The sequence below is a fragment of the Bactrocera neohumeralis genome, chromosome 2, assembly GCF_024586455.1.
Source record: "Bactrocera neohumeralis isolate Rockhampton chromosome 2, APGP_CSIRO_Bneo_wtdbg2-racon-allhic-juicebox.fasta_v2, whole genome shotgun sequence".
NCBI lineage: Eukaryota > Metazoa > Arthropoda > Insecta > Diptera > Tephritidae > Bactrocera > Bactrocera neohumeralis.
Window position 1 is genome coordinate 92,612,092 of NC_065919.1, and position 13,197 is coordinate 92,625,288.

At 34.5% G+C, this 13,197-nt stretch overlaps 3 protein-coding genes across 5 annotated transcripts; 2 read left to right on the top strand and 1 right to left on the bottom strand.

The window, feature by feature from the left end:
• The first annotated feature begins 2,933 nt into the window (after positions 1-2,933).
• Positions 2,934-6,283, top strand: LOC126750919 (tubulin beta-2 chain). Its single transcript, XM_050460715.1, has 2 exons — positions 2,934-4,478; positions 4,540-6,283. Exons 1-2 carry the CDS (start codon positions 4,086-4,088, stop codon positions 5,485-5,487), a joined length of 1,341 nt encoding a protein of 446 aa, XP_050316672.1. The 5' UTR covers positions 2,934-4,085; the 3' UTR covers positions 5,488-6,283.
• Positions 6,284-7,062: 779 nt separating this feature from the next.
• Positions 7,063-8,383, top strand: LOC126750921 (omega-amidase NIT2). Of its 3 annotated transcripts, none has more exons than XM_050460717.1 (4): positions 7,063-7,238; positions 7,321-7,851; positions 7,940-8,173; positions 8,231-8,383. In XM_050460717.1, exons 1-4 carry the CDS (start codon positions 7,220-7,222, stop codon positions 8,317-8,319), a joined length of 873 nt encoding a protein of 290 aa, XP_050316674.1. In that variant the 5' UTR covers positions 7,063-7,219; the 3' UTR covers positions 8,320-8,383. The 3 variants fall into 3 exon arrangements, with proteins under 3 accessions (XP_050316674.1, XP_050316676.1, XP_050316675.1); XM_050460719.1 differs by having other exon boundaries at positions 7,064-7,238; positions 7,304-7,851; XM_050460718.1 differs by having other exon boundaries at positions 7,064-7,238; positions 7,342-7,851.
• A 606-nt stretch (positions 8,384-8,989) lies between these two features.
• LOC126750920 (golgin-45) lies at positions 8,990-11,164 on the bottom strand. The gene is made up of 2 exons (XM_050460716.1): positions 10,254-11,164; positions 8,990-10,185 (listed from the first exon to the last, which is right to left on the bottom strand). The coding sequence occupies exons 1-2, from the start codon at positions 11,010-11,012 to the stop codon at positions 9,697-9,699; spliced, it is 1,248 nt and encodes a 415-aa protein (XP_050316673.1). The 5' UTR covers positions 11,013-11,164; the 3' UTR covers positions 8,990-9,696.
• Between the last annotated feature and the right edge of the window lie 2,033 nt (positions 11,165-13,197).

The following is a 13,197-nucleotide window of genomic DNA, read 5'->3' on the forward strand; positions in this document are numbered from 1 at the left end:
TCAATAAAAACGCATCAGCACTAACGATGGAAATGTAGACTTCACAATAGGCTCTACTAATAACGAATCGTATGACCTAATTGAATTCCTTGTACCGGATCATACCGAACCAGTTCTAAAATCTGTATTCTTTATTATGTGTCATAAGTGATCAATGGAGTTTAAATCGTGCGAGTTTCCAGGCCAATTCGAGCATTGAATACTTAAATCTTTAAATGTGTTGACCAACTAAAAATAAAAATTCGATCTGAAAGGAACGTATACACCAATAATGTATAGATATTTAATACAAGATTTGTTTCTGGGCAAAACTTAGTCATTTTGAACGATGACATGGCCCAGAGTCATCCTGGAAGATTACGCTCTTCAATTGTGGGGAACCTTCCGGCTCTTATAAAAAGTGCACTTTTTAAGTAGTCGCTTAAACTTTTACATCGCAGTAATTTGTCTGTTCTCTCAGTTGACTTTAGCAATAGTTGAATGGCTGCGACCAATTAGAGCTGTTATTTGTCGAGAATATTACTTTTCTTCCCCTAATGCTAATATGTGAACTTTTTGGTTACGCGTTAATTTCTTCTCATTATTCTCATTCCCGTCTGAAGAACAAAGCGGCAGGGCGGATGGAGTGCCGTCCGAGCTATTCAAACACGGCAACGAAAAACTGATAAGGAGCATGCATCTGCTTCTGCTCAATCCACAAAAAGGGATACCATGTAATCTGCGCCAACTACCGGGGATAAGCCTCCTCAACATCGCGTATAAGGTTCTATCAATATGAAAGATTAAAGCCCACAGTCAACAAACTGATTGGAGCTTATCAGTGTGGCTTTAGACCTGTCAAATCAAAAACTGGCTAGATATTCACCATGCGCCAAATCTTGGAAAAGACCCGTATTGTAACGTTGCCTGGTCTCTCCACGGCACTGCTCATCCAATGGTTTCGGTTGAGGCTATACATAAGGTGCTTAAAACCCACCCCACAGTTCTCTTATACCGAGTTGCTGATGAGTGCTCTCAGAGAGTATGAGTGCAAGTAGAGGTTCGACGTCGAGAAGCTGTCTGTTGTGATTGCAGCTATATACATACATATGTATGTATACATATGTATATCTTTTTGAACATACGTAAAACCAATATTCGAATCATCTGTTTACTAATGTGACAAAACTTGCAAATGAAAACATTTGTAAGCAATCCTATTAAAGTTTTTAATGAGTTCCGAATTAAAAAAAGATTTTAAGAGATAACATTTATCGAATGAATAAAGACGCATTTGGGTGTTAAATTACGTTTTGTAAATCTAATATCTTTAAATATCCTGACTTTTTTTTCCAAAATTTCAATAATTAAGACATTTCGTGTTTTATACTTATGTTTTCCCTTATAGAAATAAAGATAAACTAATTCTAAATAGTAAAATATCTTGATTTCTTAATAAAATTGGTTTCCGTGACACCCAAAACCGATACAAATTCTGTTTCGAATACGAAATCTTTGATATTCTGCCTTTGCGAAGCAATTGCCCGATGCGACTCGCCTGTACATTTGTCGGATTCATATTTGTTACTAACTTATGTTCTTGTTAAAAAGTAAAGACGTATTTGGGTGTATAGAGTCACTCCGATTCCAACTCGCTTCATCATTCTGATCATTTATATATGTATATATATACATACAGTGTGCGACAAAACTAAAGCACGGAATCTACCTTGTCGGTATTTAACCGAATAAAATCATAAAGTAGGCATTACGTGATGTTTTATTGATTTGTATTATTAGTTCATGTATTCTTCTTTTAAAATTAGTAAAAATTAAACAAATTAACTTACTAAAATATTATATAAAATTAAATATATGAAGAACTCCAAAAATCTGGTGCGACAAAACAAAAGCACATAACTAAGAATTTACATTAATTGCACATTAATTGTTTGTCAAACGGTTTTAATGATCAAAAATGTTGGATATGTGTAGTTATTACCTAATTAGAAAAATATTAATGCATATTCAGTTGCAGTTCGTCATTCAGTACGGTTGGTTGTATGTTAAAGAGAAAGATATTTCAATGGCTCGAAATAAGTATTCTGTTCATTTTAGAAAAAAATTTGTTAAGGATTTTAAGGAAAGAGAATCGGTTATGACTATTGCAAAAAAGTTTGGAATAAATCATCCTAATATTTCCCGAACATTTAGCTGATTTGGCAAATCAAGCTCTTTGGTTACAGCGCATAGAGGTAGACGGCCGAGAGGATAAGGAAGTCATTCGGGCAATAAAAAATTACCCTTTTATATCGGCAATATCTATTGTAAGACAATTACGGTTAAATATATTACAGAGATCCATACAACGTCGAGCTGTCGACGGGGAATTTTCATGCTACCTGTAGCAAGTTATTGCAAAAAAGCCGTATTATTTATTTAAAGAACAGACTGGCGTGATTTTAATTTGTGAGGATGCACATAAATTGAGCGATTACCAAATGGCAAACTGTACTTTTTTCTGGCGAATCGAAGTTTAATATCAAAGATTGAGATGGGCTGAAGCTGGTAGGCAGACCGAAGGGACAACGCCTAAATCAACGTTATAAAACAAGCGCGGTGAAACATGGTGGAGACAATGTACTAGTGTGGGGTTGTTTTCCAGGGAATGCAATAGGATAAATTCATCATATAAACAGTATAATGGACAAATATAAGCATAAAAATATTTTTCAGAATATTAATGCTGCCACATGTTGCAGAAGAAATGGCTTTAAAATGGAGTTATCAACATGACAACGACCAGAAACACACTGCTATTTGTGTAAAAAAGTGGTTTGTTGATAACAGGAATGAGGTTTTGAAGCGACTCGCACAATCACCTGATCTCAATCCCATAGATAACCAATGGTAAATTGTAGATCGAAAAATCAGACTTGAGAATTGTAAAAATAAGGCCGTTTTATACAAGTGAAGGTAGCATGGAAAAGCATTTCCTGGGACATATCAAATAAATTAATTGAGTCCATGCCTAGCCGATGTGCAACTGTATTGAAAAATAAGGGATACGCAACCAAATATTGAAAGACATAAATTTTTCAATCATAAAACCATTTCGTGCTTTTGTTTTGTCGCACCAAATTTTTGGAGTTTTTCAGATATGGTATTTTATATATTTTTTTAATAAGTTAATTTGTTTAATTTTTACTAATTTTAAAAGAAGAATACATGAACTAATAATACAAATCAATAAAACATCACGTAATGCCTAATTTATGATTTTATCCAGTTAAATACCGACAAGGTAGATTCCGTGCTTTAGTTTTGTCGCACACTGTATGTATGTATGTACATATATATGTATAACCCCTTATCAAACTCGATTATTTTTACCATAAGTGATAAAAACAACCGTTAAGCGAACAAAAGTACTCTGTAGCAACATGTTGCAAGAGTATAAAAATATACTATATTATTATAGGTATTATATGTATACCTATGAACTTTAACTTGCTTAGTTTACGTTATTTTTAACTATCTATTGCAAATTCAAATCGTCAAGTATATCAATCAGTGCTCTCAAAAAATTATTTACAACGGATATCAAACTGATTTTCAGCCGTGCTAAAAGGATCAGATTATTTTTAACCTGAAAAATATTTAGAGTGTGAAATATGATTTTGTTTTTTCGTAAAAATAAATGTTATTAAATATCAATAATTACTTTGCAAAAAAACACTACCTTGTTTCTACTATTTTGTGGTAGTAACGTATTTTTTAAAATTCAATCAATAGAGCTGTTTTTCAGAATTTTTTTACACAAAACATATTTTGAAAAGATTTTAGTCAGACGAGAGCGTATTAAAAATTAGTTTTTTATTTAAATTGCGAAACTGGTCCAGTGATCAAATATAATATCGAAAGTGTACTAAGAGCCCTGCAATTTTCTCTTACTAATTCATACGCTCCTCTTAAATTTAATCTAATCTTCGTTTCCAATTAATCCAATATTCTTTGCCTTTTAGTAATTTATAATTGATAACAATTACCAGTAGCAGTAAAGGCTCATAGTTTTCAGACTTTAAGCGTTAAAGGCAACTTGAAAAATGCGCGAAATCGTACATATACAGGCCGGACAATGTGGCAATCAGATTGGCGGTAAATTTTGGGAAGTGATATCTGATGAACATTGCATTGATGCCACAGGCACTTATTATGGCGATAGCGATTTACAACTAGAACGTATTAATGTGTATTATAATGAAGCTACTGGTGCCAAATATGTACCTCGTGCCATTTTGGTCGATTTAGAACCGGGCACTATGGACTCGGTACGTTCTGGGGCTTTCGGGCAAATCTTCCGTCCGGATAATTTTGTATTTGGTCAGTCAGGAGCGGGTAATAATTGGGCCAAGGGCCATTATACAGAAGGCGCAGAACTGGTGGACTCCGTACTTGATGTTGTACGCAAAGAGTCGGAAGGATGTGATTGTCTACAGGTGTCGAATGTACCGCATATATTTGAGTATGGTAAAGACTAACAATTTTATTAATTTATAGGGATTTCAGTTAACGCATTCTCTTGGTGGCGGCACAGGCTCTGGCATGGGCACACTATTGATATCGAAAATTCGTGAAGAATATCCTGATCGTATTATGAATACATTTTCTGTAGTGCCCTCGCCTAAAGTATCCGATACTGTGGTAGAGCCATACAATGCTACGCTGAGTGTACATCAGCTGGTAGAAAACACTGATGAAACATACTGCATCGACAATGAAGCTCTATATGACATCTGTTTCCGTACGTTAAAGCTAACTACGCCTACCTATGGTGACCTAAATCATCTGGTATCTGCAACAATGTCTGGAGTAACGACATGTTTACGCTTTCCTGGTCAGCTAAATGCAGATCTGCGAAAGTTGGCTGTGAATATGGTGCCATTTCCTCGTTTACATTTCTTTATGCCTGGTTTCGCTCCCTTGACCTCTCGTGGTTCGCAACAGTATCGGGCACTAACCGTACCTGAATTAACACAACAGATGTTTGACGCTAAGAACATGATGGCTGCTTGCGATCCGCGTCATGGGCGGTATTTAACGGTAGCAGCCATATTTAGAGGGCGTATGTCAATGAAGGAAGTGGACGAACAAATGCTGAATATTCAAAATAAAAACAGCAGCTTCTTTGTGGAATGGATTCCAAATAACTGCAAAACAGCTGTTTGTGACATACCTCCACGTGGCTTAAAAATGTCCGCCACATTTATTGGAAATTCAACAGCGATTCAGGAATTGTTTAAACGAGTTTCCGAACAATTCACGGCAATGTTTAGGCGTAAAGCTTTTTTGCATTGGTACACCGGGGAGGGTATGGATGAGATGGAGTTTACCGAAGCAGAGAGCAACATGAACGATTTGGTATCGGAATACCAACAATATCAAGAAGCGACCGCTGATGAAGAGGGAGAATTCGACGAGGATGAAGAAGGAGGTGGAGATGAATAACAGTTCCCTCAGATGTAAAGATGATAGCTAATGTGTCTAATTCATAAGTTTTGCTAAATTTTAACTTTGGGCGCAGAATGCAATTGTAAAATTGGATTGTAGCATGCTTAATTTGTAATTTATCCCTCAGTCAGCACTTTGTGTTCATATATAATATTTGATTCCTATCTGCTGTATACACGCATTTCAGTGGAATTTATTTTTCTTGTAATCTTTTTGAATAATTTGTCAATAGAACGAAACTAAATACACAATTATGTATGTCCAGACCAAATTAAAAAAAATAGAAAAATTTTACATTATTACTACTTCGTATGTAGCGGATGTGAATATTTGTAAATCAAATTTAACGCAATCGAACTGAATTGAGTTTCTGAATGCTGCAACAGTTTAAAACATTAACTTACATTTTATGCGGATATTGAAGCACTATTTTTTTTAGCGCCAAAAAATTCAACAAAAACAGGAAAAAAGTTAACTTCGATTGCACCAGATACCTTTATTAGCTACATTTCTTAGAGTAAATATTTGTTTAACTAAATCTGAAAACGTAACTGACCAACGGTTTGCATCCAGGAGAAAACGTTTTGCTAGTTCTCTCTTGATAAAAACCTACCTGTCTCAAGGTATATATTATAAAAATCTTTGTTTCGAACGTTAATTTTAAATGGCTGTTTTACGCCGATCTGAACAATTTGTAGCTATACCTACAAACGTCATTTCCAGTGTAAGAAACGTTGTGGTTAGAATTTGAACAACAGTCGAGTAATTTGAAAAAGATTGGTAAGTAATTTACTAATTTGTGAATTGATAACATTTGTGATAGCGAAAGAGGGTAAACCATTCTTAATTTTTAACAATAATATATCGTCGCATGAAATGCAAAATAACGTAACATCACTCTTCATAGGTTTATAGAAGAAGTAAAAAAAAAAACTATTTGAAACAAAATTTTCATATATGTAGCACCGCAAAGCAAAGCAAAATTTTCAAGCGCACACATACCGATCGAACGCACTTGTGTGCTCGTGTATGGGCGCTTTAAATGAACCATAAAGTGTCGAACACATAGAGCGCGACAGACTGCAAGCGACAGCTGTCAAATATTAAAATACACACGTTCTAATGGACACAGTTATTAATACAGCTGAACGACTACACGACTGCAGGCCGACAGTTGACGCTTTCGCTAACTTCAAAATATTCTTATATTTGCCAACGACAGTAGAGCGCCACTAATATGTAAAATTATTCAAAGCTCTAACAAACCAGACGTTATTTTACAAATAGAAGCATAAAACAGCGCTGTTATATCATTTGTAATAAAAATTTATAATTTAAAACAAATAAATTTACCTATTTAATTATTTTTTGTATAACAAATTTCACTTTGAACAAAGCATTAAAATTTCATTGAAGTAAAAGGTATTAGTATGGCCACAACGAAATTGTGTACATGCCGGCCATTGTTATGTCGCTGCCTTCTTACAAATGTTCATGTAGAAGAATTCACGACGCCATTTACAGTTCAGGGTCATGCTGCCATGTCGTGTCGCGCTCTATGTGCTCAGCACTTAAGTATGAGAAGGGAATGTTTAAGTAAAAATGCGTACATAGGCAAGAATGATTGCAATTGATAACATTATAATTGTACGTAATATAATTAGTCTACTTGCATTATTATTCAAGATCTTGTGTCTTGCTTGATAACCTTACATAATTTATACTAAATATGAGCCAATTGTCGAAACGTAAGTAAAATATTAATATATTAATTTGTCGTCTAACATGCACCGGAGAACGTTAAATATTTTAGACGTTCTCTGCATACAGAACATTTGTATATGCTCTTAGAGATTATGCGATTGGTTCTACTTCAATTGAAAGTTGGTGAAGATAAATCGTCGAACATACATAATGCTGTTGACAAAATTGCTCAAGCTGTACATGAATATAAACCTCGCATGGTAACTTTGCCTGAATGTTTTAATTGTCCTTATGGTACCAAATACTTCAGGAAATACTCTGAAACAATACCAGATGGTTACACTTCACAGCAGCTTTCTGCCTCCGCAAAGGCTCATGGTATTTATATTATTGGAGGAACGATACCAGAGCTAGGTGAAAATGATCGCATTTACAATACTTGCACTATTTGGGACCCTACTGGAAAATTGATTGCGAAATATCGTAAAATGCATCTTTTTGATATTGATATTGAAGGAGGAATTCGCTTCAAAGAGTCGGAAACCTTAACTGCGGGTACCGATTTTACTGTGGTAGATGTAGACGGTCATAAAATTGGTGTTGGTATCTGCTATGATATACGTTTTGAAGAGTTGGCCCGAGTATACCGGAACGAAGGTAGTCCTCAAACAATATATGTACATACATATGTATGTATATAATATATGTATATGTCTGTAAATAATTTTATGTACTCTAATTAAAGGTTGTGAGATGATAATCTACCCCGGTGCATTTAATATGACTACAGGTCCTTTACATTGGGAGCTTTTGCAACGTTCGCGAGCCAACGACAATCAATTGTATGTTGTAACGACATCGCCTGCTCGTGATGAAAATGCTGAATATGTGGCTTGGGGTCACTCAACTGTAGTTAATCCGTGGGGTCAAATTTTAAAAAAAGCTTCTCAAAACGAAGATTTAATTTCAGTAGATATTGGTAAGAAAATATATAGAATACATATATGTATCAGAATTATAGCGTGTACGTTTCCAGATTTTTCAATCGTAGAACAAGTTCGTGCACAAATTCCAACTTTCAAACAACGCCGCTTGGACATGTATGTAACAACACGTTTAAAATAAAATGTATGTAGGTGGTTTTGCTATTGTTTCTGAATAATAATAAATTTTCCCAATTGTGAAATTACATTAGTAATGAAAAAAATTTTTACTAAAGCTGTCTGAGCTGTATAACCGTAAATCTTCTACATACACATACATATGTATGTATATCCATAGGTAAGTAACCTGCATACCAAGTTTCATCAAGATATCTCAATTTTTACTCAAACTCTCGTGGACGGACGGACCGACAGGCAGTCACTTTATACTTATATCTGTATTATGTACATATCGCTCATTTGCTGCAACGTCGTCATAACTCAAAAAACGTGATTTTTGAGTTAAGGATGCAGAATTGTTCGTTATATGTTCGTTATATCATACTTCATGTTGAGTGAAAAATTCATATGAATACCTCTTATATGCTCCGCTTGAGAAGAGAATATGATTCCTGTCTTCCGTGTAAGGTTGGAGTCAGTTGAAAACTTTTAACGCGTTTTCTGGCAAATCGATTTTTTTGACTTATGCCGGTCTTGCAGCAAATGAGCGATATGTATATGTATAACCCTGTATGTCTCTCTATTAGTTAGGTCAACAAGACTATTATACTCTGTAGCAACATATTTCAAGAGCATAAAATATATACTATACTTATATCCATACGAATATTATAAATGAGAATATAAGCACATATGTTTCTTACGTCCCGCCGAAATCACGTGACCGATCTTAATGGAACTTTATTCATACTATCAGTCGTATGGTATTAGAAAGGACATTTATTATTATATTTTTTACGTTGTGAAAAACAACTATTTTGACAGATCACATACAATTGTTTTTCAAATAGATTAGAAAATTTTAAACTTGAAAAAAATTATATTGGTATATATGTATAGTATGATTAAGGTTGTTTCATAACTACTATATGATACTAGCTTGCAAAGTTTCTACTGGAATTCAAATTCTCACTTTAATTCTAAAATTAGTACAATTGAAACTAAATGCAGAATGAACTAATTTATTAAAAATACTATATCCAAGCATTAAATATCGCGTGTTAATGAATTTTGAAGAAAAATTAAAAACATTTTTAAAGCGATGTTAGACTTGAATTTTTCAACGTTCAGCGCAGCATGAGGAATTTTTCATAGTAAATTGCCGCTGCCCGTTTTATTAAGGGACGAAAGTTTCTCATACTCAAACAACACACTGAGTCAATCAACCAATTCCGTACTTAGGCACAGATACAAACTACTAAAACCATCTTTTGGAGTAATTCGAATTTACGAAATTTTTTTTGAATTATTAAATCAAGTGCAAAAAATGCACTTATGTATACAACCTAATAAATAATAAACAGTTTAAAACCTTTCTACTCAGAAGAAAAAATCTCAATTAACTATGTGTATTTATTCCACTATATGGTCGCTGGACTTGTTCAAAAAGAGCTTTTATCGCTTCATCCGTAGCCATTAAAGGCTGACTAATGAATTGTAAGGACTTTACTGCATATTTTTCAGCATCACAAAGAGGATTTTTACTAGTGCTCAAAATCTCTATGTCACCTTCGGGAATTCCAACACCAGAGTGCAGTACCATTTGATGTACGATATTTAAATTTTCGGCACTAAGGTTAATTACATCAGTACTTGGAAGGTTTAGATAACGAATCTTTGCAACAAATTTTAAATTTTTTAAGATTTCTAGCTGCATTTCTCGGATTTGATGTGTTGCGTGGAGTAATCGCTTAGTGGATTCTTCAAGTATTTGGTTCTTCTGCATTAGGTCAGCTTTCCATCGTGCTAGTTCTTCTACCATAACGCTACTAGCAAGAAATTTGGAACGCCACACTTCGCACTGGCCCGCAAGAAACTCAATTTGCTCCTAGATTAAATATTCACTTTTTTAGATTTATTTTGAATACGAAGTTAGTATACTTAAAAGAAACGTACCGTGTGCGTTGTTAAATTTTTCGCGGTATCTAACAAGGCCCGTGCCAACTGAAGTTTGTCTTCTGTGAGCACATTAACATGTGACTGCATATCTTCACCTACAGATGCTACCAACAAATTTTTTAACTCAGAATTAACTTGGGTTTGAAATCTAAATTGTCCTTGGTAATAATCTCGTTCCTCCGTAATTTTCCTGAGTTCTTCTCTTAGTTTCTCAAATTTAACATCCAAAGAACTGTTGCCACAATATTCCTCGCTGTTCTTATCGCCTAATTCTTTGGAACGCATTGTTGACATTTGACTTACAAGTACTCCAATATCTAAATTATTTTTATTTTTCATCGCTGTTTTTGGGTTTGGAGTAGATACGATGGAACTTGTTGCGCCTGTATATGGCTCATATGGTATAAATTTTGGAGGTTTATTTTTCTTATGTGTACCCGTGGCTTTGGCTGATTTGACTAAATGAGGAATCATTTGAATCAATTTACCTCCTGGTAAGACTGGTGCAAGACTACATGGTCCTTCGTATCGGCGATAAAGTGTTTGCAGTCCAGACTGTAGGAGTTGGTCGTTTAGGCATGTTGAACTGTTATTTGTGGATTTTTTGTGAACATTTTCATGTATGGTAGCACTAGTTGGTCGACGAACGGCATAACGAGATTTGACGTTTGCTTCCTTACACGTATTAGTTTGCTCTTCTTCCATTCCATCACCACTGGTTCTGTGTCGCTCCAAAACGCCATTTGAAATTTCCATTTAACTTTCTAAAAGTTCAACAAATTTTAACGATTTTAAAAATTTAGTAGCGGATTCGGATGCAATATAGATAAATTACTAATTTGAACAATATATAAGATAAATTAAATGCAAATTGTCGAAATTTCACTCAATGATGTCAAATTTTTAGAAAAGAATGTCAAATATAGGAGGTTCGATTATAGACAGTGTTGCAAAGTTTAGAATTTGAAAAAATTAAAGCAAAGCATACTAAATTATTAATTTTAAAATTTAACGTTTTTTTAAATAATACTTTGTTTGTTATCTATTTAATAATAAGTTCTTGGAATATTTACGTTATTTTATTTCAAATATAAGGAGTATATATTAGAAAAATTCGATATTCAGATCGAATAATAAAACATCTATTAGATTTTTAGTTTCTGATTACTATCTTACGCTGTGCCCAGACACGCCAGTAATTCGATGCGATTAAAGAATACGTATAATTACCAAAAATATACGCAGACATGCAACTTTTTTGTGTGGCCATGCTTGCAAGTATATTTTAAAAGTGATTTCAATGAAAAAGTTACTTGCATACCATATACATTTAAAAACCGATGTGGCTAGATATGTTTTGCTTGTGAGTACCGAATTGCGTAGCCACCATGACGAATCCATTAAACATTAATACATAGGACGACAGCATCTGCCACCTATTAAAATAGACTGGTGTACAATTACACAGACAACAGACCGACTTCACAGCAGCAGGCTTGCAGTTGTCAATATCGCCATATTAGATATGTTTCTAATATTGCCGACGGCAAGAAATAAAAATACGTAAGTTACAATATATTACCTGATCAAAGTATTCTTTATGTTAGGAATCTATGTCGACTCTTTGCATAAGCAGAAAAAATTTACCAGATTAGAAAGTAATAAATGTACAAGTATAATAGCAAGTTCGCTGGGAATTCATGGCTAAATCTCGCATCCACTACCATACCTAAAATTGATTAGCGTTGATCGAAATCGTGTGCTGAACACATAAAGAGCGACAGACTTCAAGCGACATCTGTCAAATATTAAAATACACAAGTTCTTAAGGACACAGTTAAGTCGCCGTGCAGCTGTCTAAATAACTGTGTTCTTAATATTATGTTCGAACCGACATTTGAAACATTTTGAAAACACATTTGTATGTCGTAGAATCTAAGTCGTTCGGACCGACAATGTGTCTTTTCGAGCGGCATTCTCTTGCCCTTGCACGATGACACAAAATGCAAAAACCCTATGCCGAAATATGCAAGGCAAAGAGAGCACCGTGATATATGACGGCACGAAAATAAACATGGGTTTTGGTCTGACATATTTTACAGCCGTTGCAAATAATTGTCTGCGTGTGTTTGTTGTTGTGCCGTTGCACCAAGATGAAAATTCTGCAATACGTGCACGGTGCAAGGGTTTTGCAAGAGCAAGAGAATCCCCCTAATATGACAATATCAACTGACAGCTGTATTTGTATATGGATTGTAAACATATATCAAGTGACAATTTAGAGCCGGCAAAATATGTTTTCCAATAAAATCGATTAAAGTAGAGCAGACACCGATTATGAGTGGAATGTAAGTTTTCAAGTAGTTTTCAGCGAAAACTGTGTTTTCGTTTGACATATTTTACATGGACGAAAACACAAGTTTTCGTGCGAAAGCCAGTTTTTCCCACGAAAACATGTTTTCGTTGTCGGTCCGAACACAGTATAAGAACGTGTGTATTTTAATATTTATTTAAGTATACATATTTGACAAATGTCGCTTGAGTTCTGTCGCTCTCTATGTGTTCAGCAGAACAATGTATTTGTTTTTGTAAGAATTGTCAAGAGCTAAACCGAAAAAAAATAACTGTAAACTAGTGTCGTAATCTTGTATTCTATCATTCTTGGTCCCAATATTGAAATGACATTTCTTCCTAATAGGGCCCATACACGACACACATGTGCGTTCGATCTGTGTGAATTCGTTTCGCCCATACACGACACACAAATCCATTTTGCTTTCGTTCTTCACACAGTGAACATGTGCGACAGGCAAGCGGAACATTTCTTCGAATTTATTTCTAATGTAGCATCGATTTCTTTGTATTTCGTTAATAAGTTATTCCAACTTTTATTTTTCTCAATTTCATTTTTATATTTATCACTTTTCGTTTGACAAATTGC

Excerpts from the sequence above, each read along its gene's own strand:
- LOC126750919 (XM_050460715.1), top strand. The coding sequence starts at position 4,086 with ATGCGCGAAATCGTACATATACAGGCCGGACAATGTGGCAATCAGATT. Across the intron at positions 4,479-4,539 it reads AAGGATGTGATTGTCTACAG|GGATTTCAGTTAACGCATTC; the intron begins GTGTCGAATGTA and ends ATTAATTTATAG.
- LOC126750921 (XM_050460717.1), top strand. Across the intron at positions 7,852-7,939 it reads CCGAGTATACCGGAACGAAG|GTTGTGAGATGATAATCTAC; the intron begins GTAGTCCTCAAA and ends CTCTAATTAAAG. Across the intron at positions 8,174-8,230 it reads TTTAATTTCAGTAGATATTG|ATTTTTCAATCGTAGAACAA; the intron begins GTAAGAAAATAT and ends GTACGTTTCCAG.
- LOC126750920 (XM_050460716.1), bottom strand. The coding sequence starts at position 11,012 with ATGGAAATTTCAAATGGCGTTTTGGAGCGACACAGAACCAGTGGTGAT. Across the intron at positions 10,186-10,253 it reads AAAATTTAACAACGCACACG|GAGCAAATTGAGTTTCTTGC; the intron begins GTACGTTTCTTT and ends TATTTAATCTAG.